General features: G+C 39.4%; 3 protein-coding genes across 5 annotated transcripts in view; 1 reads left to right on the top strand and 2 right to left on the bottom strand.

Moving 5' to 3' along the window:
* Nucleotides 1-40: 40 nt before the first annotated feature.
* LOC144639164 (tyrosine-protein kinase SYK-like) lies at nt 41-15,107 on the top strand. Of its 3 annotated transcripts, XM_078498422.1 has the most exons (14): nt 41-180; nt 1,729-2,170; nt 2,607-3,147; nt 3,911-4,108; nt 5,020-5,157; nt 5,646-5,755; nt 7,997-8,063; nt 8,316-8,397; nt 9,093-9,141; nt 10,385-10,525; nt 12,309-12,449; nt 12,548-12,660; nt 13,001-13,137; nt 13,535-15,107. In XM_078498422.1, the coding sequence occupies exons 2-13, from the start codon at nt 1,769-1,771 to the stop codon at nt 13,104-13,106; spliced, it is 2,088 nt and encodes a 695-aa protein (XP_078354548.1). In that variant the 5' UTR covers nt 41-180; nt 1,729-1,768; the 3' UTR covers nt 13,107-13,137; nt 13,535-15,107. The 3 variants fall into 3 exon arrangements, with proteins under 3 accessions (XP_078354548.1, XP_078354549.1, XP_078354547.1); XM_078498423.1 differs by having other exon boundaries at nt 3,968-4,108; nt 13,001-15,107; XM_078498421.1 differs by having other exon boundaries at nt 13,001-15,107.
* Nucleotides 15,108-16,811: 1,704 nt separating this feature from the next.
* LOC144639193 (uncharacterized) lies at nt 16,812-20,147 on the bottom strand. Its single transcript, XM_078498467.1, has 2 exons — nt 19,104-20,147; nt 16,812-17,369 (listed from the first exon to the last, which is right to left on the bottom strand). The coding sequence occupies exons 1-2, from the start codon at nt 19,777-19,779 to the stop codon at nt 17,140-17,142; spliced, it is 906 nt and encodes a 301-aa protein (XP_078354593.1). The 5' UTR covers nt 19,780-20,147; the 3' UTR covers nt 16,812-17,139.
* Nucleotides 20,148-24,680: 4,533 nt separating this feature from the next.
* Nucleotides 24,681-25,367, bottom strand: part of LOC144637793 (protein meiotic P26-like) — a 3,084-nt gene continuing 2,397 nt past the window's right edge. The window contains exon 2 of the mRNA XM_078496874.1: nt 24,681-24,846. The gene's annotated coding sequence lies outside the window, so the exon portion shown is untranslated. The remainder of the gene's footprint in view (nt 24,847-25,367) is intronic.

The raw sequence follows: 25,367 nt of genomic DNA, 5'->3' as shown, positions 1-25,367 counted from the left end.
GGCCTCGGAAGGAAGTGCGAGTCAAGTTACTTCCCAGAATATAAAATCGAATTGTGGTCGTGTTGACTTTCAGATGCTTTCAAAGCGAATAAACCGCCTTCTTTGGTCGTATAGAAAGCTATAAGTCATTATAGTTGGCTAATCTGGTCGTGGATTTGCGTAAATATGTGAGTTAACAAGGTAGGTGTAGTGTTTAATCGATCCTGTAGCCTTCAAATATTCGAATAATTTCTGCATTGCTTCAGCCCTTGCATTGGAGCTTGCTTCAGATCAAATATTCGATGTGTTTGTAAACAGTTACAATAGATTTACTGCAGACAGATGTGTCCTTAGAAAACGTTACGTAAAGTCATATATTATCACAATTTTAGATGTCTTACCCAGCTGTATAAAGCGCAATTTGCGTCATCGATCTTGAATTATGTGCTAGTTTATGACGAGGAAGTAGCATACAAGCCGAATTATTTGACGGATTTGGAAAAAGAAAGCAAAGTACAAGTAGCTACTTATAGATATGCTGTGTGCAATGTATAAGTGATTGTTTGTCTGTTTATTTGTTCGTTTGTTTGTTTACAAAAAGTCAATTAATACGTGATCAATATTCGCTTATAAATGAGTAATAATTATTATCAGATTAAAGCCCCGGTTAAATGATCAAATATTTTTGACCAACATCGTATCCATAGATCATGTTTGGCCGTTTAGCCACCTCTCTCAACAGTGCATTTGAATGGTTTCCCATGTTTGATCTAGATCAAACATTTTCATCCAAGGTTTTGCTTCACAAGCAAATGTTTCTGTTTGATCATTTAGCCACCTCTGCAAACAAAGCAAGCCCAAGCGGAAAAAGCAAATTAATCAGAAACCAATCAAACACTGTTTGCTCGTTTAGCCACTTCATGTTGTGTGCAATAAACAGGGTGTTGGGCAATAATGTTTAATCGTTTAGCTGGGGCTGAATACAACAGTTTTTAGGGTTGCACCCCACATGGGTAACATTATTTTCCCGTTCACGCAATTACTTTTTGGTCCTTTTTTTATTATTGTAAATTTTGAGACCAATAAAGCTGATAGACAACAGCTTAAAGAAACTTAAGAATAAACAAAAAGGAAAATTTTAGAAAACCCCATTCTTAATTATGCAGACGATTTTGCGAGTATTGTTTTATTCATGACTGCCATTTCCGGGTTCTCCGGTTTTCCTCCCTCCACAAAAACCAACACTCCAAATTCCAGTTCGATTGTGGATGCACATGTGTACACGTCTTATCATATATATTGTGGGAGGCGCGGTGGCCTAATGGTTAGCGCACTCGGCTCCAAGTCGAAATGCCCGGGTTCGAGACCTGGCCGGGGCGCTGCGTTGTGTTCTTGGGCAAGACACTTTACTCTCACAGTGCCTCTCTCCACCCAGGTGTATAAATGGGTACCGGCGAACTTACTGCTGGGGGGTAACCCTGCAATGGACTAGCATCCCATCCAGGGGGGAGTAGCTTTACTCCTAGTCGCTTAATGCTACAGAAACCGGGATAAGCTCCGGCTGTATGAGCCTCATGGCTCGGACACAGACTTTACCTTTTACACGTGTTATCAAGCTCCTGAGCTCTTCCTTGTTACATGGGTAAATAAATTACACTGTCTTACATTTTTAAAAATAATTACATTTACATTTTTTTTTTACCTTCAAAACCTGTGTACATACACAAGTAATATTCCTGACTTTTGCAGATTCTTAAAAACAAATAGATGCAAACACCCGAATCAAGAAATGGCTGACCCTCTTTTTCAGCACTGGTTTCACGGGCGCATTAGCCGCTTAGAGGCTGAAGAGTTTCTGGCGCGTTCTGGCAAAAGGGATGGGTTGTTTCTGTTGCGAGAAAGCACTGCTTCAGCCGGAAGCTATGCTCTTTCTATGTGCCATAACAACAAGATTATTCACTATCACATTCAGCGACATGCTGATGGCATGGTGGCCATTGAAGACGGCAAGAAATTTCCTGGTCCAGTTGAGCTAGTACATCATCATTATCATGCCTTGGATGGATTGCTTACAAAACTTACTGAACCTTGTCATCGTCTCCCTGGGGTACCACCCAGAACGTTTTCTGGTACTAATCAAGAGCATATAAAGGATGCCGCTGTCGCAGCAATGGCTTCTATGGGCTTGCAGGTAAGTTTTTAACCAGTCATTTGGTATGCCAATGTGGACCTAACTCACCATGCAGTAAAATAATATTATTGTGAAAAACAGACTTATTTGTTATCTAGACCATATCATTATTCAGAAGGGTACCACTCAGGGGGGGGGGGGGGAGTACTCAGGTATGTTTTGGGTGGGTATGTGCCACCCGGGTCTCCAAAGAAGCACCCCATTTTAGAAACAGTTCTCAATTTTTTAACACCCCGTTTTGCCTGCTGATAAATTGAAACTTTCATGCATTCAAAATATCATCATAATACCCTGTTCTAGAAATTGTCTCTAAAATGGATACCCCACTCTAGATTGGGAGCACAAAATCAAGACCCTAACAGAAAGTTAACATAAATTAACCTAAAATGGGCAAATAAAAATATATGCTGTGTACATTTGTTCATGGATTTTTTAGGATGGAGATGAAAGCACAGCAACTCTAATGAGAGCTAAACTGGAGAGTGCTATAGGCTCAGTGTTGCACAAGAACCAAGTCTGGTTTCACACCGGGATTTCACGTGAAGAAGCTGAAAGGAGACTCAATGTATTAGGATGTCAGAACGGGATGTTCCTTATCCGCGAAAAAGATCCTGGCTTTGTCCTTGGTCTTTGTAATGAAGGCTCTGTGGTTCATTACTTGTTTGACGTAGACCAGCTGGGAAGGCTGTCAATCAAATCTGGTCCTAAGTTTGACAACTTAATGTTGGCTGTCGACCATTATTCCCAGAGGGAGGACGGCCTGCTCTGTAAACTGCGAGAGGCATGTAATGTTGAGCTGTTTGAAGGAAAACTGAGAAGGACATCAGTTGGAACTCGCCCTCGCAGTGTCGCAGATCACGATCTAGCAACTGCTGCGAATAGACCACCCAGTCGGTCATTTAGTGATACCAACCCGTTTGCCAACAATCCATTTCTCCAAGGGGCCACTGCAAATGTCCCAGACATACTAGCTGGAGGTAAGTGAAAATGCAGTTGTCATAAACTAGGATCATGCGGTCATTGTACTTTGAATGTACATGTACAGTCCAAGCCCTTTCCCTTCCATAATATTTCACTATTTCAATCAACTTTGATTTTATCATTCATTATATATTACCCAGAAAGCTCATGTTCTTGTCAGCATCTTTGCTGTTTAGTCTTTTGCTGTCATTAAGTTTTATTATCTTTTTATCGGCCCATATTTCAGCTAAACATTAGGTCTCTTACTTTGGATCTTTTGAGCACTCCCTCCTCTCCACATACATCCCCCATTTTAACGTGTTTCATCTGATCTAGATCGAAACTGCCTCGTGAGGTTGTTTCAGCCATGCTCAGGTCAAACATGTTTTGATTGTGATTCGCGGAATGCACAGCCTGATGAGAAAACTTCACAGCGAAATCTGTTTCATTTGTGATTAGACTAATCATGGCCTAGTGTAGCCTGCGAGCAGGCTCACCTTGGGGCACGTGCGAAAGGGACACAAGAACCGCGACACTTGAGCTGTGAAAGCGAGCGGCATCAGTCGCGAGTGACTGACTTTATTGGCATGTCTCCACCAGTCTCCTCTCCGCCCTATCACTTCGCTCGCGGGTCGCGTGGTGCCCCAAGGTGAGCTTGCTCGCAGGCTAGGTCTAGTGTGAACACAGCATTAGTCAGAGTAGCAAAACTAAGTACCTACTGGTAATGCCAACATAAATAATAATTTGAATAATTATAATTCATTATTGACTCGTTACCAGTTCCCAGCTCTCCTCCAAGGAATCCACCTCCACCACTTCCCAATTTTCCTCCTTCAGCGTCAAACAGAATTTCAGGTCCACCACGCCTACCACCCAGACCTGCTGCAGCCTTGCCTGTCAGTCCAGGAAGAGGTCCACACCCACCGCCAATCCCATCTGCTGTGACTGCTGGTGCGGTAGGTGGACGTGCAGCACCAGGTAATAAAAGTTGATATCGTTACTTACAACCTCGAATTCAAGTGTATTATTTATATTCGCTATAGACACATACATGTAAATACAGTGTACCGGTAATCCTGATTAATTTAATTAAAACTTAAAGGGAAACAAAAATTGGTTCAAAAAAATTAATGTGAGCTTGAAAAACCAGGGCCGGTAATATTGCTCAGGTTCTCTTGACTAAATGAAGCAAATTGAAAGGAAACTGCTTTTTGTTCATGTTATTGGGAGGTTGATAAAAGCAAGGGTTCAAGAAATCTAGATTCCACTGTAGCATAGTGCCTGGGCATCTTTTATTGCGGTTTTCAGTGAAATGGGAACTCTGAAATTCAAAATCCAACTAACGACTGCGTTTTTCGCCGATCATAATATAGGATGACAGTCGACGACCCATGAAAAACAGAAACAAACAAAATGGATCGAAATCCACCAATCGCAACTGACAGACGTAACCTTTTGACCCGGTCGAAGTAAACTTCTGTTTCCCGGGAGGTGCTAAGATGATTGACGGCAGCAAAAAAGTAAACCGTTGGTCGAGGATTGAATTTCAGAGTTCGCATATCACTGAAAACCGCAGTAAACTTGCCCACACAGTGAAGTGATTTAATTATTGTGTTCTGCACAACAGTACACTAGTCATTATTTTATTTACAATCGAACCTAAAGTAATATATAGCAAACAATTATTTGCTAGATCAGGATTTGTGTAATAACACTTAGTTTATACCTCATTCTCGATAATTCCAGATGACACATAGACCTCATCCATTTGAACAGCAGCTAAGAATTATTTTCATGAACATATATTGCACTGCTACAATTCAGTTTGATCCTTTTAAATACAAAATCATGACTGTGTGTTTTTTCAATCTATTTTTTGTCATGTGCAGGTCCTTCTAGGGGTGCAGCATTTGAGTCCATTTATGATAGCGTGAAGATGAAGAAGAGTTCTTTTTACTTCAATCAGTTCAAAGATGTACAAACCCGAAAGCTGAAAAGTGAAAATTTGAAACTTGAAAAAGAACTGGGTAAGTTATCAAGAGTATTATACACATGTAACTGCACCACTTTTTGATCAGTTTTGAACCTTAGTTTTAAAATTTAAATTTATTGAATGAATATAATGAAGATGAATTTTTCAACAATGACACAAGCATGGGGCAAAGAAAAGTTCTGAGTCCCCAACGGGAATTGAACCCATGGCCTCCCAGATACCGGTTTGGGTGCTCTATCCAACTGAGCTACGAGAGACTCGATGTGAGCTGGGCCATTTACTACATGTGTCCTGCATACTGCTAGGATCAGCAATGTCAACATCATCAAGTGTGTAGTAAATAGTAAAGATGGTAAATTATAAGCTCAGTGATAAATAATGAAGATGAATTTTTCAACAATGACACGAGCATGGGACAAAGAAAAATTCTGAGTCTCTGACAGGAATCGAACCCATGGCCTCCCAGATATACCATATTTTTTAAATAATTATTTTAAATGCAGTTACAATTTTGTCATACAGGTCATGGGAACTTTGGTTCAGTTCTCAAAGGAGAATACACCAAGGGAAATGGAGAGACGATACCAGTGGCTGTCAAGAAACTTAAATCTGAAGAAATGAATAATCCAAAGGTACAAATTATACCAAAATTAATATTTTGCAGGTTGTCCTTTCGGCTTATGGGAACCATTGTGTGCTAGCCCAGCTGACTTTCTTGATGGCCTTACCTTTCTCTGTCAATTAAAATGTCAAAAACCATTTCTTGCCCATTGCATACAGTAAGTGATGGATAAAAATTATCTGCTAGCCCAACAGAATTAACCCCAGCCATCAGAGGGTTCACAGTTTATTTGCACACAGTACAGTAAAATCCTGATTTCTTGAAGCTCCAGTGGAAACAAAAATTGGTTTGAGAAATCAGGAAGTTTAAGAAATCGGGGGTGATATTACAGAGAAGTACTACATGTACATGTATATCCAAGGGAAACGAAATTGGTTCCAGAATTTGGGAGTTTAAAGAAACAGAGGGTTTGAGAAATTGGGATTCTACAGTACTTAAAGGGGCAATGTCACAAGGATTTAGCAGATTTTTGGTCTAAACTGCTCTGAAATTAGTGGTAGGCAACTTAACACATGGGAATCTTTATCTTTGAACATCTAAAGGAAGATACAAACATAATATTTGCGGAGAAAAATCAAACCACGGCTAAAAACATAGATTTTTTAGAGACGCGCAGAAACCATTTTGAAAAATTAAGCCTTATTTTTTCAAATCACAATCCATTTCCATCCGAGCCATTCATAGCCAGTGACTCTTGTTTACAGTTTTAATGCTCTAATAAAGCAATTTTTAATAATCAAAGTCTCTTCGAGATATCGACGTTTTTGCATGAAGTATGAGTCGAAGGTTTATCCTATGTGCATTGTTCTTCGAACTTATCATTACAGTTTCTTTGTAGTTTAGTTTAACAATTTCCTATCTTCGCGGAGGAAATGCAGCCATAATAATTTTGTCAAAAATGGCTCGTCCGCGCCGGGTATTTATACACATATTCCTTAACATTACACAAATAAACAGTGCAAATTTCACCGAGATCTGACAATTCTATACTTTAAAATTGCAAGGACCTTTCGAGGCAGTCGATTACGGCAGCGAAATTAGCAAATAAAACAGCAAAATATGCGTTCCACACTTTGTTTTTGCGACGCCATATTTGAATTGTTATAGGTAGACCGCTGTTCAATGTGTTCAAGGCCGTATCGTTACGATTGCTCCACGAAAAAGCACGAAAAAAAATACGGATATTTCCGACTACTGTCGGAGAAAACATTGCGCATATAATTGCGGCGTAAACAAATCGTTACACTCAAGCTGCGTTTTGTCTAGGCTCTGCGAGGGTCGGATATCAAGACCCAGGATTAAACAAAAGCCATATATACAGTTAATGTTTCAGTGAATGCTTTTGAATTATATTTGAAGATGAAATACGAAAGAATTTTGCTGTCTTTGACTGAAATTCTACTCGAACTGCGTAGATACGATCGCATGTTGTAAAGCCGATTCATGCAACATTGCTGTCATGCAACGCGAAATCTCGTCCCTAACAACCTAGGCTGATGACGAATTTTTAACCGCTCCTAAGCTAAAAGAAGCCCCCATCTCTTGCATTTGTTTTAACTTCAATAATATCTTTGAAAAGAGCGAGTTTTTTGGTATGGTTTATTTTTGACGTTAGTAATTTTTAAACGATGTAAGTGCTAGTGATTATTTATTCGTGTTTTAGTTACGCAATCCATTGTTTGTGCGACGCTTTTTATAGATCGCCTTTCAGACACACGTGCGTTGAGATAAGAAAGCTGACATGTCACTTTTAATATTGTTACATATAACGTTTGTACATGTGAGAGGTCACGTTTTTTTCCACGAGATGGCAAGTGATCACCCACAGCGGAGAGTAATCCCTTGAGAAATTAAAACAGTCCCTTGAGAAATTAAAAAAGTCCCTTGAGAGTTTACAAATATATGGTTCCAAATTTTGTTCACATAACCCCTATTCTACGTTTTTAGCTTGTAACCAAGCAAAAACGTCGAAAAAATGGACTATTATTATTAGGTTTCTTACGACACAAATATACATTTTGGCTGTTCAGAACTTTGGTAAAATCCGTGACAAAGCCCTTTTAAGTGTACAACAAGAGTTCATAAACACAGCTTCCTTATATAACATATTTTAATTTTTTTTTTAATTTGGGTTTCTGTAGCATATGCAATAACCTCATAGTAGATGTGTTTAAGAGATGTTCTTGTAACTTACGGTAGTTGATATTTGAAAGGCAACATTTGTTTTCTTTGTTGTTGTTTCTTTTTTCAGTCTGAAATTTTGCATGAAGCTGAAGTTATGATGAAGTTAGACCATCCCAATATTGTTAGGATAATAGGTACTGTACTATTCTTATAACGTTCTTGTTTCTAAATAAAAAAAAATTAATTATGTATTCTAATTAATAATATTATCCATTACAGATATGGCAATAACCCAAGGTTTGCCCTTTGTTTTCTGTCATGTTTTTACATACATTTGCCTTTTTTTGCAAGGATGTACACTGTATATTGTGTTTAATATACCTCCTATTCATCAGTAGTAAGCTTCATACGTAATTGATGATATTGCAATTAAATTTTTGTGATAGGACTTTGCCAAGATCCTGTAATGATGCTGGTAATGGAACTAGCTCCTGAAGGGCCTCTCCACAAATACCTCAAAAAACACAAGTAAGCTTTAACAATGCTTAAGTATCATGTAACCCTAGTTTCCTTCACAGCCATTGTTTGGACTAGTCACGCAACGCTCCAGTGGAGAGAAGCGTTGCGTGACGAGGTGTTGCATGACGACCCAAATAACGGCGGGAAAACTAGTGTAACTCTAACTAGCTTCAGCCTAGCGACCAAGTACCAATGCAAATTAGTGACAGGAAGAAGCAGTGCACCAGAATGTTGCTGAATTAACCAAAAATTGAGAGGTACTGTACAGGAAGCGCAGTCTGTGGTTAGTGAATGGTTGGGTTCGAGCTCTGACAAGGGTCACTGTGTTGACTTCAGCTTGCAATGACTTGCGCTCACTTTAGGTGGGATCAAAGTCAGTGCACGTTTTTCACTGTTTGCCCACCCAACGAAAGTCAACGAAAGCTGATCACACATCCTTTGTTTGCATTTTGGTTACATTTTGACTGCCTTGAAATGGCTTTTTTTCTTGCAACTTGTGTGCACTTGCGAATCTATTTGGCCACCAAGTACAACTCTGTATACAAATTTGACTTGCGACTTCGTTGTACTTGTGCCTCCGTTTGACCACGACCTGACCTGTCTAACCTCATAAACACAGCCGGGAGTTGATGAGAGCGCTTGTGAGTTAGAAGTCAAACCAAACATCAAGGGTTTGAACTCTATTCTGGTTGGTTTGCTTGCAGGTCTCTGCCGATGTTTAAGATTTTTGTTATCATGTTACAAGTTGCTGAGGTAAAACACTTTATTGACTGAATATTGTTCCAATGTTGTAAGTTTAAATGGAAACTTTACTACTCATAGTTTATTTGTTTCTAAGGTTTGTTTTTTTAATTGAGTGTCGTAAAAAGGTAATCACTCTGGCCAATCACAAACTCGAAGCAAATACCTTATTGTTACTTATTTTCGCGGGCACTTAATTTCGCGAAAATGGTACGGCCATATTTCGCGGGACTTAAATTTCGCGAGTTGGCCAAAAAAATACGATTACAGGAACTAAATTTCGCGAAAATTGTCTAAATACTGGTGTACATTAACAAACAGTAAGTCTCAAAATTGGTCCAACTGATTTTAATTTCCCACTGCAACGGTTTCCAATGACACTAAACAAAACCATATAACAAAACAAAACTTTAAAAAAAAGTTTGGCATGTTCCTTCGCAACAAAGTAGAGCTAGTTTGACGACTGTAACAAGGTAATTAAGTAGTAAACTGACGGCAACGTTGAATATTCATAACGAATTATATAGAAGGGTATTAAATTTCGCGTCGTTATTTTTCGCGAGAACCTTTTTTCGCGGGTCTTAAATTTCGCGATTTTTTGAAAATCGCGAAAATTAAGTCCCGCGAAAATAAGTAACAATAAGGTACATGTAGACAGAGGTCGTTTAATTTTATCATTTTGCAAAATAGGACCAAAAAATGTTCCAAGATCTGTCTATAACGCACGTGAAGAGCTATAGTACCGGTCATAAAACCTTCTGTTAGTGACGCTGTAGTTGCCCTCGCCATTGTGGTTTGCATTCCAAATACAGATTCAAGACTGTATCTGTGTAAAATTTGGTTTAACAGTTTAAAATTAACGATACAGTGCAATCTCTTGAGCTGAGTGACCATCCTTTTTAAGTGAACACAATGTGATCATCTACCCATGTGGCATGTCCTAAATTTCTTCTATTTAAGCAAATAGCTTTATTTGACACGACTACCTTATAGTTTAACAGTGCCTGACTCGTCCCCAGTCGTCTCTTATGCGAAAATTGCAAGACGCGAAGGATGATGGGAAGGAGGAAAGTCTCCTTCGCTTCTTCTCTTCCTTCCCATGATTCCCTCCGTGTTCAGCAGTCGACTCAAGACGGACTCAAAAGACGACTGGGGACGAGTCAGTAACAGTGCTAGTGGTCGCCAACTGTGGGTTCGACTTTAACCGAAATTTGTACCGTTCATGATCAATTTCTCTTTTGTTGCACACGCGTAGGGTATGCAGTATCTTGAAAACATGCAGTTTGTGCACAGGGACCTTGCTGCCAGAAATATCTTAGTTGTTAATGAGGACTTTGTCAAAATCAGTGACTTTGGAATGTCCCGCGCAATGGGCGCTGGAAGTGACTATTATAAGGTGCGTACAAATTCTCCATATTTATATTTCTTATGGTAGTAGTTGGGAGAATTTGTCAACGTATCAAATTGAAATTCCCTTAGTGATCAGCCAGTTGATTCTTATTACAAGCATGCTTGATTTTGCTTGGATATATTTATGAGAAACTAGTTGCTGATCAGTGCGGAGATTGTTTGACTGCATTCAGTTAACGTTAGGTGCACGCTCGAACTACATGAAATACATGTACAATGAAATCCCGATTTCTAAAATCTCCAAAGGAAACGAAAATTGGTTCGAGAAAGCCAGGAGTTCGAGAAATCGGTAGTTAGTGAAGACGTGAAACCGGTGGTAAAATTGCAGTGCAGTGTTTGGTTGAGTGATGAAAATCCAAGGGAAACGACTTTTGGTTTATATCGTAAAAAATGTTGTGGTTAATCATCGTGGTAGAGTACAATAATAATAAAGTATTTTTCGTTTGTCTCACGACGTAGTGTCACTTGTGATGTAGATCGCGACGTTTCGACTGCACACTGCTAGTCTTCATCAGGCGATAAGGTCGACTGGTTGTGCGTGAACTTATAAAGCACGCTGCTGCGCTGTGATTGATTGGTTTTCAACAGCTGTGATTGGTGCATTTCGATCCTCGCTGTTTCTGTGTCCTGTTGTTCCCTCAGCGGTCCGCTGTCGTACAGTTCTCCTGTTGTTGTGTTTTTTGATCGTGGGCATCCATGCTTCAGGAATTTCAATTCCATTATCCTTGTTAATATTATTAGGGTGAAGTCTTATGTGAATTGCCTCTTTTACCCTGCGTGTGTACCAGTGGTTCACGATCAATAAACTTTACCTCATTCCAAAGCGGGTAGTGTCCGGTGTTGTGGGTGTGCTCTGAAACAGCGGAGGTCTGGATACGAGCGAGTCGGATGTCCCGGTCGTGACTTTTGGTTTGTCGGAAGGTTTGAGAATTCGAGAGTTTGAGAAGTCGGGGTCCACGGCATTAATAATTTCTCGCTCACAAATGGTCGCGAAATGTAAGTTCGTGTATGTGAATGTGCTTACTAGTAAAACCGGTTATGTTACCTCGAATTATTAGACTTTCTAAAAGTCGTTCGCTTCTCGTTTCCGGTTTGGTGATAGTAGAACTGAAGCTCTCGCGCTCCGCACTTTGTGAGCTCGACTTGTAATGCACGTATCAATGTTAAGCTGCTGGGGGGGGAGGGGGGGGGGCATAGGCCGGGCATTTGAACTCAGCTGAGACTTTCTAATCAAATGCCCAACCCCAGGGCATGTGTGGATGTTCAAAAGAGTCACTTAACTTCAATAAAATGTTGTTAGAAAGTCCATTAAAACGGTCAAAAGTCCCCACCACGGGCAAACAAGTGCTGTCAAATCCCCCACTTATGCCCGGCCTCCCCCCCCCCCACCCCCCAGCGGCTTAACATTGATAGGTGCATAAGCAAGTCTATCGAATTATGAGCTAAAACGGTTCAGCGGCACTAATTCCATCTTGCACCATGGATCAAAGGAACTGGACCCAAGACTGAAAGAATGTAACGTTTACGTTACCAAGTTTGTCAACATCGCTATTCCATTTCCATCCTCGCCATTGTTAGTCATCCTCACTTCTTATAGGGTTCTAGTCATGTTCCTTGTACTGTTCTACAAATCAAGCCATTATTGTGGGGTTTCCTGTGATAAGCTTCTCAAAATGTTGCTAAAACTACATGTAAGGTGACTGTGCCTTTTTAAAATTGCACATAATGAGGCATACAGTAAAACCAATTGTTGGAATTTTTCGTCACAGGCCGGCAAGGCAGGAAAGTGGCCCCTGAAGTGGTACGCTCCCGAGTGTATCTACTACCGGAAGTTCAGTAGCAAAAGTGATGTGTGGAGTTACGGTGTCACGCTTTGGGAGGCTACGTCTTATGGCAAGAAACCTTATGAGGTATAGTCACGCAATTCTACTTGTCACGCGCGTCACAATAACAATTACATCGACAGTTTTGTTTGGTGGATTTTGACGTTAAATTGCCCTTTTCGCAGGGACTCAACGGACAATTAATTCTTGAGCAAATAGAGAACGGCTACAGATTAGAATGCCCTGAAGATGTGCCGCCGAACGTCTACCAAGTGATGAGAAGTTGCTGGCGTTACAGGTAAACTAGCGATAAATCACAAATGTGTGCAAGAACGCTCGCCTTCTGATCAGATCTTGAATGTTGAAGGTGCCCCCGCCATGAAAACTAAAAAACTAAGAAAACTAAAGAAAAAGAAAAGAAAAACTAAACATAAAAAAAAAACAGTTGCCCCGCAGACAAAAAATCCTAGGTACGACCCTGCTTTTGGGAAAGAAAGCATCAAGTCTGTACCTTTTAGTTACTGCCTGTGAGGGTAGAGTCAAGTAAAATCCCGCAGTACACGTTGCCCTTTCAGGATGTAGGGGCTGTTTTCTAATGTAACTTATAGGCAAAATATAACAAAAATTTTTCCTGACAGAGAGGAAGACAGGCCAACGTTTCAACTCTTGGCTCAGGAACTTGCTGACGCTTTGTACGATTTGAAGAAGGAAGAACAAAACAAGGCAGGAGTGTACCTGGTGTAATGAACGGCATTGAATCCAAACTTATGCATAGGCTATGTGCAAAAATTTTTTGGGATCACTTTCTTGGGGAGTTTGGAAACCAGGCTTGATTTGGTAGCCGAGCCTTCTCCTCACAATAAGCTCGCTTATAGACAACAGCGAATTTTCACACAATATCTACTGAAACTTCTTGAGGGTATCAGATGTTTGTTTAGAAATGTCAAGCGATTTCAAAAATTATTTTGGTTTTCTAGTTGACGAAATATCCAAACTTCGGTATACCATAAAATCGCTATGTTCTCGACACTTAAAAATTTTTGGCTCAACCCGGAAGTAAGAAATTTTGAAACAGAAAACCTCACGCAAACGAATGAATGGATGAATATCTCTCCAAATCAAGCCTGGTTTCCAAGCTCCCCAAGAAAGTTATCCCAAAAAAATTTTTGCAGGCTAAGTAGATAAAGCAATTTTCACTTGAGTGTTGAAAGTAATTCGCGATTGCTTTGCTTTTTCGTTACTACGCTTAGTGATTGGTTTAAAAAAAATTGCGCCAAGAAAAACTTCAGGCTGCGCATGTAAAGATATGACATTTTTCCTATAAAATACGTACAATTATAGTTTGTTATTTAATGCAGCCTTGTTAGTAAAGTCCAGTATATAACGACTTTTTGGCTGTAAAGTATTTCTTATTTTCGGGCTTGCTTGCAATACATTTGTTGGTCTGTTTTCATAGAAGTGTTGTTAGCCTTGCGCTTGCAGTTGATAAATTTAAATTAATGTCTCAATGATACAGTATGATTTATACGTTTTCGTACAATGGCTTGCTTTACAGCAGTTTTCATAATTTCTTGATCAAAAAAGTTTAAGCCTTTTTAGCTGCCGTCAATTATGTTATGAACCACTGCAACGGAATGCTATCCGAGTTCCATTATCGGTCGCCGTCGTCTTACGTCGACTATCGTCGTAAACATAATCGGCCTAAATCAATTTTCTGTCGAGTGGCCTCGTAGCCATTATCGTGTCAATCAATTTTTCGTCGACTGTAGTCGTAACCATGATTGGCTCAATCAATTTTCCGTCGATTGCTGTCGTAACCCCGATCCCCTGACGGCAGTTAAATAAAGCCAATCTTTAACGACTTGAACTTTTCAGCTCAAGTATGTTTGAAAATCGCTGTAAAAGGCAACTTTTATTTGGTTAAAAAGCTGTAGGCCCGTAAGTTTTGGTTGTCAACTTTTATTGTAATAATTGTAGATAAATGAGTAACAGTTGAAGTTGATAGCTCAGGCGTTTTGCGCCTGGGAAGAAAAATTATTATAAACGTATCCCAGTAGTGGAAACCTTATATTTAGAAATTTGTATATTTTTATAAATCTAGGCAATTTTGTAGACAATGTTCTTTTACAGTATGATTACCTGTCATATCCGCTGCTATTCTTTACATGAATAATTTTGACAAAATTGATTGTTGACTTTCCAAACTTCGCAGCAAGAAGAACTAAGACCTGCACGTGCGGGTTATGAGCACGTGCCAAATTCGACTTGTCCTCCTCACCGAAAAAGGCCCCGTCCACACTAATCCGGATAAATTTGATAATGCATCTTTTTTTTCATCCGGTTTGGCCAACCGTCCTCACTAATTCGGATAAATTGCCCACCGAAAACGGAACTTTTGGAAAACGCTCTTCAAAGTGGGTATTTGAAAACGCATTCCGTTTTTGACCAAAATAGATGCGTTTGCAAATTTATCCGGACTAGTGTGGGCGGAAAATATTTTACTTTATGCGGATTAATGTGGACGGGGCCTTACTCAAACGGTAAGGAAACCAATGAAATGATGTCAAAAATAATTCCAAACTTTATCGAGTAACAATGCTACGACAGAAATGACTTTGAAGTAGTCAGATGAATATCTAACATTTTAGGAGTGCAATTCAACCATTGATAGCGATAAATTGAAATTTATAATGAGATTTAGGTAAAAGAAAATTCAATAAAAAATAAACTAGCTTTTGTAACGATTTCTTTGCCCCTTTTTCTTTCTTAGTATCTTGAATTCACGGCGTTTATACCCGTATTTATTGCTGTTATAAGAGGGTTTCGATGGGTTTAACTGCTAGCTGAGAATTGGCCAAAAATTTAACCGTCAGCTGAGCTGAGATCTGCAAAATTTACTGATAGCTAAAAAATGGGCTGAAATTTTAAGTGAAAGCTGAGAAGATTGAAATGATAACTGAAATTTTAGCACCCCATCCAGACCCTCTTATGAGGTACAAATGACACAAATAATCTTCATTTTACTGACAAAACGTCCCAAACCATACCATCAAATTACTGGTAACTGAACAGGCAATTCCTAAATAGCCAACATTTTAACTAACAATGGTCAAATTCGGTTCAATCATAAGTAAGTGACAACCTTTCCCTACAAATAGACATCTTCCTCAATTTTGACTGATCACTGACAATGCTGGGCCCAAATTTTCACTTGGGCCTCGCTTACTTTTTTATTTTTTAAAGGTACTGGCTAATTTTTTCGCCAAATACCCCTAAAGCTGAAGGTCCTCTACGTAATTACGAAATATTTTTTCACAATAACGTCATGCACGAACAACACAAGTACTTTGCCCTCAAACGTTTGTCAAGTAGCTTTATTTGATTTGACCTATTGAAGAATCCGTATTTCTGTTTGGCTTTACTCTTTGAGGTAACTGACAATATTGTAATGGAGACATGAACAGCTACTCGGTATGTTGTTCGTGTACCAGTTGTGGTGTCGAGGGTATTTAAAAGTTTTGCTTTCGATGAATTAAAATCTTATGTCCTTCAAAATGCTACAATAGTTTTTTAAAGGTTTTAATTTTAAGGCATTTTACTTTGTCCAAGTATTTTAAACTACGGTAATTTTAAACGAGGAGGAAGTAATCTCTGCGTTGTGGCTATTGACTCATCAGTTACGTTGTCTATCGGCATCTTCTGTTTCTGTAATGATACTACTGAGACCCCGGGCTATATAGGTATGTGCCGCTGTGAAGGGTATGGTTTTCAAGCAGTTTAGTCTGGGATAGGGTATAGAAATCAGAGAGTTTTGGTCTAGAAAAGGGTAGCATTTGCCGGGAAACCGATCGACGGTATGACGAATATAGTCCAGAAACTCGGAAGAGAAAGAGGCTTTCCTAAACGTAAATAAAATCATCGCGGCATCGTTGTTCACAGATGGTTTTCCATTAAAACACTGATAATGATACAGTTCTAACAAAATGCAAGTCTGGGATAGGGTAGGGTAGGGATTTTCAGTGTCTAGTCTTGTATAGGGTTGCAAAAATCAGCTGAACATGGTCTGGTATAGGGTAAGGGCTTCAAATTCCCCGCGTCACACCCCCACCCAAAAATATACCGGGTGCCCCCCCCCCTCCCCCCGGGACAGAGACATGCTCTTTCTTCCTTGTCAGCCACTTGGTAAAAAAGGATCCCAGACCTCGATCCAGAATCCAACCTTACTAACCATACTGGTAGCTGTTTGACGGAGCTACATCAAGGACGGCGTACCTTGAAAACATCTGTGGCCAATTGTTTCAAATCCATCTTAATCTTCCTCAGTTTTAACCATCCTTACGTATTTAAGGTATATTATTTTTTTTCTTTGGTGTTTTTTATACCTTGGAAAACTATTTCTCGTAAGCGCCGCGACCAAGTATGTTCTCTCGTGATTAGGGGGACTTTAAATGTGCTGTAACAGTTGTTTTTATTTTGTTTGTTTGTTTGTTTCAGGTGTTTTATTTGATTGTTTGCTGATTGTTAAGCTCAATGTTTCCATAGTCATTTCATATTAATAGTTTCCCTTTTATATTGACTAAAATCAAAGAACGCGAAGATACATACATGAACATAACAGTTCAAACGTCGTCGATCTTTCGCGCAACCGAAAACTACTCATTAACGGCAGGCTTCCCGACTTGGAACCGCCAAAATTTTCGGAAAGAACAACAGATTTGTCTTTCCTTTCAATTTGTGTCTGTTGAATATTGTCATGAATATCCAATAAAATCATTTTTCATTCTCCAGAACTATCTCCTTTCCAGTGTACTGACGGGGCCTTGGCACCACTCCCCCCGCTTTTGCCTCCACTGCTTGATCTGCTGCTGCTGTTGCTGCCTCGCTCGTCACGGTCCTCCCCCCTTTTTACCCGTAATTTACTGGCTTCTCCGGTTTTATTTGAAGAGCTTCCGGGGGGAGAACTGTTCTCAGAACTCTCTTCGCTTTTGTTTTTCTTTTCTTGCATTGCTGTTGACAAGAGCATGTCAAAAATATTAATGGAAAATTGAGTGGATCATTAAAAGATGTGTCGTTACAAAGTAAGTTTTTCGGGCTTGTCTTTTAAAAATACCTTAGGCTGTCCTCATTTTTTTCCCCGTTAACCGTCGTCCGACCGACCCAAACTTTGGAGTTTTTTTTTTAAAAAAAGTTTGTGTTATTAGAAATATCAAAGACTTGCTATCCCATCGGTTGGTGGAAAACCGTGGAGGCTCGAAGATCGCAAAAGAGTGTTGGTGGTTCATCTGTTTTCGTTTTTCCCGGCTCCGTTTAACCACTACATCGATCTTTTCTTTCTCCATTGCCGCCATGTTGATTTTGTGACCAAGTTTCGTTGTTTCCAGGCTCTTAGTTCCAGCTTGCTCCTGTTTTTTTTTCAGTTTAAGTTTTTTTTTATCCGACCGACCGACCCAAAATTAGGAAACGCATTCGACGGTAAACGGAGAGAAAAAGGGGACGGCCTTAAGTCCACCAAAAAAGCTAACGAATAAAGGATAAAAACACAATAATGCGATCAACAATATTGCTAGCAACAATTGCAATATGCAATGTTAACTTTAAAAATGATATCTTTCACTTGTATCTCAGTCCACTGGTTTCATGCTTGTCGCGTTTGTTGTTTTAATTTGACATAGAAGGACATAGAAAACACGGTTCTAAAAAATGCAAGGTTTTTACTAAGAAAGTCTGAAAATGAGCCATTTAATGTGCGTTGTTGTGTTTCGTACAACGTAGTACTAGTTTTGAAAAAAAATATTGTTTTATTACACTATATAGCAGTTTTGTGCGTACAGTGCATGTAGCCAATTGACATTTAGACGTTTGAGCTAGCTTATTCCCATTTTAACGTTTTGCCAAAAGTCCATTATCATAGCTATGTTGGAATATCGTTTCTATAATTTTTTTTTAAAAGATTTCGCTCTTGCAATGAGGCTGAAAAATTCTAATTTTTACGCGATTTGAGCCCAAAAATGTTCTTCAAAATTTTCTTAATTTTCCAATTATACTGAAAATGCGGTGTTGCAATGAGTCACTCGATCTGAAATACATTTAATTTGTCGAATGATTGACGACAATGTTGGTTCCAAGTTTGATGCGAACAAAAGTTGATTTGTATTAATAAAACTCTGTCAACAAGCAATAACAAAAATAAAGTTCTTAGCATGTATATATGGGTACATTTTGGAAGTTCGTAAAATTTTGGCCCCTTTCGACATCGACGTTCTTATATGAAAAATGTTCTTTTAGAACAGAGTTTATTATAGACGTATGTGCAAGATTTATACACTGTCATCGTAGTTGAAAATGCACAATCATCGATTTACGTAAAAAACATAATTCAAAACATCAAAATATAAACGTCAAATACACGTCTGAATGCAAATTCGGCAATGACAAATTAAAAAGCTGAATTCTCAAAATAGTTTATTTCTTCAAAATGCTTGTATATGGTATTGCTTTCTCTAAAAAAATATCGCAGCCCGTTTTTGCATAGTTACTCCCTAAAGTATTCTGAAGCCGGGCAATTTTAGTTTATCTGGAGTTTAATACGCTGTTGATATCTCTGCTTCATAAAAGATATAAAATATTAATTGCCCCCGACTACCTGTCAGCGACATGCGATTCAACTAAATACAAAACTATATTATTTGCATAAATGGTGGGTTAAATCCTTTTAGATAAACTTCACATATTCTCACTCACCGAGTTTATACTTCAAACACGCGACCAATTTTTCGTAGTAGTTGATGCTTTCTCGAATATTTCCCAGCAAATGATAAATATTTCCCAAGCTAGCACAAGCCTTGCTTTCGCCGTCCAAATCTTTCAACTCTTTGGCAACGTGAAGTCGCCTTTGATGGCAGTAAACTGCTTGGTCATAGTCACTTCTTTGCTCGAGAATATTTCCGAGATTATTTAACAGTTTTGCTTCGCCAACCTTGTCTTCTAGTTCCTTTACAACTCTCAGTCCTTCTTCGTAGCATTCGACTGCTCTGTCTAAATCTCCAATGCGTCGATAAGTGCAACCTAAGTTGCAATATGCCCTCTTTTCGGCGCGTTTGTTTTGGATTGCCTTAGCCAAGTTAAGATGTCTCTCATGGCAGCTTCTCGCCTCGGCAAACTTTGAAGCTTTGTAATACAGTATTCCTAAATTGCTCAGAGCTTCTCCTTCGTTAGCTTTGTCCTTTGCTTTGTTATATGCGCGAATCCTTTTCTCGAAATGTTTTACTTGTTCGCTAAAAGACCTGCTATGCTCACCATTTAAGGCGCCATTGTGTCGTTTTTCGTCTGCTGCTTTTTCTCCCACTATTAGCGGAATGTCGCCATCTTTCGCTGGCTTAACCGGCTCGATAACTTCTTCGGCTTTTTTCTCGCTCATTTGAGAAGAAATCCCAGCCTTTACCGGGTCACGTTAGCTAGGAATAAACGCGAACGACACCATTACAAGCGTAATGTATTTAGATTACCCAAGCACTTTTGTGGTTTGTGGCGCTTTGCCAAATTTATTTATTAACATTAAGCCACACTATAATATATTCTTTCCGTTGTCGAGTCAGATACCCTATTGATGAAATTATTGATGTGATTATTAAACACAATCTGATTCTTTGTCGTTAGTGTGATTAGAGTTTTGCTTACGCAGACACTCAGCTTGCAAAAACAAAACATGCTTTCCCGTCTTTTAAGGCAAAAAAGCAGCTGCTTTTTATACTTAAATTCCACCATTACTGAACACTGAATTTTGGGTTTTATTATCTAACTCTGCCTCGTGGAGTACAAATAAACGCACGAAACGAGTACAGATATCTCACGTTCAGTTATTTGTACTCCAAAAGACTGATTTAAACTGGTTTTAACGATATTTGTCAGGCGCGTAGCTGAAGTTTTTGTAAGGGTGTTCGTATTGACAGGAATATTTATTAAGGGGAGTTATTTAATACGAGCGCCGAAGGCGCGAGCCTCTAGGGGGATCTGGGGGCATGTCCCCCCAGAATATTTTGAATCTAGAGGCCCGGAAATGCTATTTTCAGCGTAGTGTACGTCAATATTTCAAACTCGATGGAGTGTAAAATAACAGGTATTTTTAGTCATAACAACAATATTTCCGGCGTTTTGTTAACTTGATACATTCATACATACATACCGGCTTAGTACACTAAACGTTTTACAAAAGCTTGATGTGTGCTGCAAAGGTTAAGCCCCCACCCCGGCTCCACCTTCAATGTACTAAAAGCGGCGTCAAATCGTCAATATGCACTAAATACACCATAGTTAGTACTAACTATGAATGCACGTATCACCTGGGTCCCCCGAAATTGTAATCCCCGCATTTTGTTTATTGATACTCCATTTATCAAATCCCGGACGCCTGTTAAGGAAATACTTTTTCAGCAATGGGATTATTTTGACTACATATAATACTAGGGCACTAAGATCATTCTCCTAACAATTTAATACTTTCCCGATACTTTTAGCGTTTTCGTGCATGGTAATTTAAAAGCTGCAACTCTCAAAGTTTGTTTTCCATTCCCCCCACTATTTGCTAAAAGCTGAAAATCAACAGTTTGTGTTTTCGGTCCTCCATTATTGACCTCCAAAGGGGGTTCGTTCGAATCCCTCGAACCCCCCCTCCTACGCGCCTGTTTGTTTTCACAAGACCGGTTTAACAGGTTCTGTATTCTTCTAATCTCAGTGTCCGCGCGAACGTAGTATCGCTGAAAATTTTCTACTTGCTATTTATATTTTGACTCGCCCTACCGGCTCGCCAAAATACTGCAAGACTCGTAAAAATATACAGGGACGTACTACGCACTTAAACGTCTAATATGATATATATGCCAATCTTACGTGGTTGAAAACATCGGCGAGCCAGGGTTTGAATTTTCTAGAGAATCTGCTCATCTCACATATAAAAATGTTCAAAATCGAATCTCTGTGTTACAATTTTTGTCCTTTACACATTTTCTTCATCAGAAACATTAAAGAAGGTTCGTCTCAGGCGGCCCATCTTAAAAACTGTAACTTCGTAGTTCATAATCCCTATTAATCTTCTACAATCTTAAACGCCTTGTTCCTGTTGTTTTATTATCGCCTCTATTGTTTTCTGCCTTAGTGAACTATTTACTGATTCATTGTTTTGAGGTCGAGGTTTCTTCTAGTTGAAAGCAATCTTGAACATCGCAAAAATGATTTTATCTATCGTAAAATAGCTCATTTTTTCTTTTGTCAGATTTCCTTTTCTATTCTTGGTTTTCACGTGACGTCATCAAAATTCTAAAATCCAGAATCGCAAGACCCCTGAGTTTTTATCCTTCACTGGCTATTAGACGTCCTTATTATAAATATATATCGTTTTGAAGGTTTTTAGCTCGATAGCAATCGCCGTCTTTAAGATAGAGCATTTTGAATTTCGGAGTTTCTCGCCACACGAGATCCAAGATGGCCGCCAGAAGGCTGTCACGTTCTCTTTAAAAAATGCCTTATTTTGCGATTTTTAACAATCTGAACAGTTGAGGTGTTGCTAGAAGTGTTTATGCGAATGTTAACTTGTTTACGAGGGTGATCGGACCGCTTTTTGTAGCAAAATTTAATGCCAGATGTTTTCATTGATTTCCGGCGGCCATGTTGGAGCCCAACCAGTTGGACTCCATCATGGAGTTTCCATACTGTGCTCTCTAAATTTGCGTGAAACGTTTTGACGGATAACTCGAGTACGGAACAAAATACGGACCTGAGAATTGGACAAAAAGTTTATTTAGTAGTTTTCTACAACCTGTAATGTTCTTGATTTTTTGGACTCAATAGTTTTGGATTTATTTTTTCGCGGCGTGACAGTGGCGTGACAGTGAAAACCACCTATATGCGACCATATGCTTGGTTGTGGAGATAAAACTATTTTAATGTAAAATACGGTATTCTTCTGAACCCAGTCACCTCCTCTCTTAGGGCCTGTTTATATGGAGGAGAGTTGACCCTTGTAATAGGGTTACTCTCTTCCCGAGCCATCTTTTGCCGAGAAGGTTGTCCCTGTTGACCGAGCCAAAACTTGGCCCTCTCGGTTTAAAAGACTGGCGAGAGTTGTTTCAAAACATCTAATATGGCGGCCGTTTCTAAAATCAGGAACGCTCAAACATCGACCAAGAACATTTTTTGGAAGAATTTAGCTTTAACTTCGATTTCAAATCATCCGCCTTCTTATTTTGGCTGATTGTAGCGTTTGCGCATGCTCCGTATGTGTCAACTTGTCCCTGGTACGAGAGGCAAAAAAAAAAAAAACTGTTTATATGGAAAAAAGTTGGCTCGCTCCCCAGGGCCACCCTGACTTCAAAGCGAGTGCCCCTTCACCCAGGGTCACCCTGTCCCCCGAGCCAACTTAGCAATTTCTCATATAAACGGTTCGCAGCAATTTATAAAGAAACGTATGAATAGCGCTTTTGCCCAGGGTGGCTCGGTATGGAGGGTGGCCCTTAATAAGATTGGATGAGTGCTTGGCTCCGCCAGCGCGAGCACCGCGCGAAAAAATTAGCCAATCGGAAGCCAATTAATAGATTGCGTCACTTAATTGACCAATCGGGTAGCGCTCTTAACTGATAGCCTAGTTGTGGACTGGAGATTGAGCCGGAACACCAAGTGTACAAAAAATCGTTGCGCGCACGTGACAAGTGCCAGTTCCAAACTCGTGTCTTTGTCACATGACTTGTCAAGGTCGTGGATTTGAAAATCTCGAAGGACTCTTTGATAAAAAAAAAAGGTGTGTAAAGCGCTATCTGTGTAAGCACTAGTTTCCAAAATATTATAGGTTAGAAGCCTTCGTTAGTAACAAATTAATAGTTAAGGAAGGACCCCCTTTGAAAATAGCGTCAGCAGCCCGTTACAAGAAATGAACAAATTATCACCGTCTGAGGCCTGTATATGGGGGAAATCCTTCTTTAAGATCATCCTCTGTCTACAACAGTACAAAGCCCACAAAAAAAGCAAAGCAGAAAACGTTGCTTGTATGTTGTACTGCAACATGACTTTGACCCGACTAAAATGCAAAGTAGGTCTCACAAATTCAGAGTTGCCACTCATTAGAACCCGAAAAATTCCCTGACTTTTCACTAACCTCAAAACAATTTTCACTGATTTTGAGTTAGATGAATTAACAATACAACAAAGCCCAACCCTTTTTTCCATTTGCTTCAACTTCTTTTGCAGACCCGAAAAATTCCCTGACTTTTCACTGACCTTGAATTGGATGAATTAACAAATAAGCTCAACCCTTTTTAGGCGATGACAAATCGCCTTATGCTGGGTAGCGAAGGATTCATGTGAAAATGTGAGAATTACTTCTTTATCAAACCGAAGAGAACTGGGAACTACAAATACTCTTGTTGTTTATTTTTTCGTTCCACCATCTTTGATTGTCATGTGTGAGTTGTCTTTCGCAGTCGAGGGCATCGCGGTTGATTTCATGCATGCACTACAGGAATAAATGTTACGCGAAGGAGATCAAGTTAACAAGAAATCGCCAAAACACAAAGGAAATACTCCTGGAAAGTTAGAAAGGCCTGATGCAAAGTAAAAACGAAAGAGACAAATTTTATATGAGGGATTTCACTGAATTCAGTCAACAGACATGCTCACATCTCTACTTTTATTAATACAATGGGCCTGTGTTGTTGATCTGCTATGAAACAGCCCCTGACCTATGTCGCTCGTGAGAACTGTATCGTATATCGTTATTTCGATGTCATACTATAAGGTGACGCAGCTTTATTGAATAATCGTTCAACACAGAAGTCGACAGCTATTTTTATTAACGTTAATTTTTTGACAAATTTCCTGAAAAAATTTTTAAGACTCCCTTGGGAAACGTCGTTGCCTCTGCATGCGTTAGGTGCCGTTTTTTATAGAAGTTCGTCTTTGCACGGGGCTCATCGGATCTGCGCGATTCACACCAGTTACACACGCGTTAAACACGCGCGCGGCTGCGAGCATCTCCAGCACGAAGGCCTGAGCAAAGAACGAGATTAGCTTTTGTTTTGTTTTTCTTTTTTGTGGACAGTGAAATTACATTGTGAGAGGCGAAGCGGAATTGACCATCAAATAATTTCTCATCACGTACACGTTGATAAAGTCAGGTGAGTCAATTTTGATTATAATGGAACTGATCAAACTTTCATTCTCTGAACTATTCTGTAAGAGTTGTATGATGAGCCGTTAGGGGAATTTGCATGTTGGCAAAGTTTGAGAATTTATAGGGTAAAGGAGAGAGCAAGAGTAGCAAGCAAGCTAACGTGATTGAAACAACTTAATGCAATCTCAGTGTGTTCGAAAAGTGTCCAAATCGCTTTTAGCTACTTGAGTCCACATTTCCTTATCACTGAGTCCAGTCCAAATCATCATTCCAAAACTGCTTCTGCTTGATCTCAAGCCTTCAGTGACACTTGCTTCTTAGCAGGATCTAAAACAAGAAAAAAAGTGTTATTTAAGATCTTATTATCTCTGCACATCGTAAGATCTTGCATGTGATCTCATATCATCCCAACAACAACAAGACACTTTTTATCACATACCGTAATGATTCGATTAAGCGCCCTCCTTCCAATAAGCGCCCCCTTCCGAATAAGCGTCCCCTTTGAATGTGTTTTTGTAAATAAGCGCCCCTTTTTCAATAAGCGCCCCTATTCTAATAAGCGCCCATTATCTTAAGTGTCCCTATTTTAATAAACGCCTCCTATTGTGGATAACTGCCCCTACTGAAGACATCGACGTTGAACAGATAAACGCATGAACATTTACCGTACCGTGCATGTATATATATACTGCTAAAATGAACAATTCTCTTTAAAGTAGGTGAACTTTCAACAATTTGCTAATATTTATTTAAGTTTTGTTTTGAACATTTGGTTGTTTCTCGAAAAATTAAATAAGCGCCCTGTCTCGAATAAGCGCCCTGTCTCGAATAAGCACCCTCCCTTGAGG

This window comes from Oculina patagonica, chromosome 14 (assembly GCF_052425735.1).
Source record: "Oculina patagonica isolate OP01 chromosome 14, crgOcupat, whole genome shotgun sequence".
Lineage (NCBI taxonomy): Eukaryota > Metazoa > Cnidaria > Anthozoa > Scleractinia > Oculinidae > Oculina > Oculina patagonica.
Note: the sequence above shows the minus strand (reverse complement) of the source record. Positions and strands in the feature narration are given on the sequence as shown.

Coding starts and splice junctions, on each gene's coding strand:
- LOC144639193 (XM_078498467.1), bottom strand. CDS start 19,779: ATGAGCGAGAAAAAAGCCGAAGAAGTTATCGAGCCGGTTAAGCCAGCG. Junction 17,370..19,103: donor GTGTTTGAAGTATAAACTCG/GTGAGTGAGAAT, acceptor TCTTGTCAACAG/CAATGCAAGAAAAGAAAAAC.
- LOC144639164 (XM_078498422.1), top strand. CDS start 1,769: ATGGCTGACCCTCTTTTTCAGCACTGGTTTCACGGGCGCATTAGCCGC. Junction 3,148..3,910: donor CCCAGACATACTAGCTGGAG/GTAAGTGAAAAT, acceptor ACTCGTTACCAG/TTCCCAGCTCTCCTCCAAGG. Junction 5,158..5,645: donor GAAACTTGAAAAAGAACTGG/GTAAGTTATCAA, acceptor TTTGTCATACAG/GTCATGGGAACTTTGGTTCA.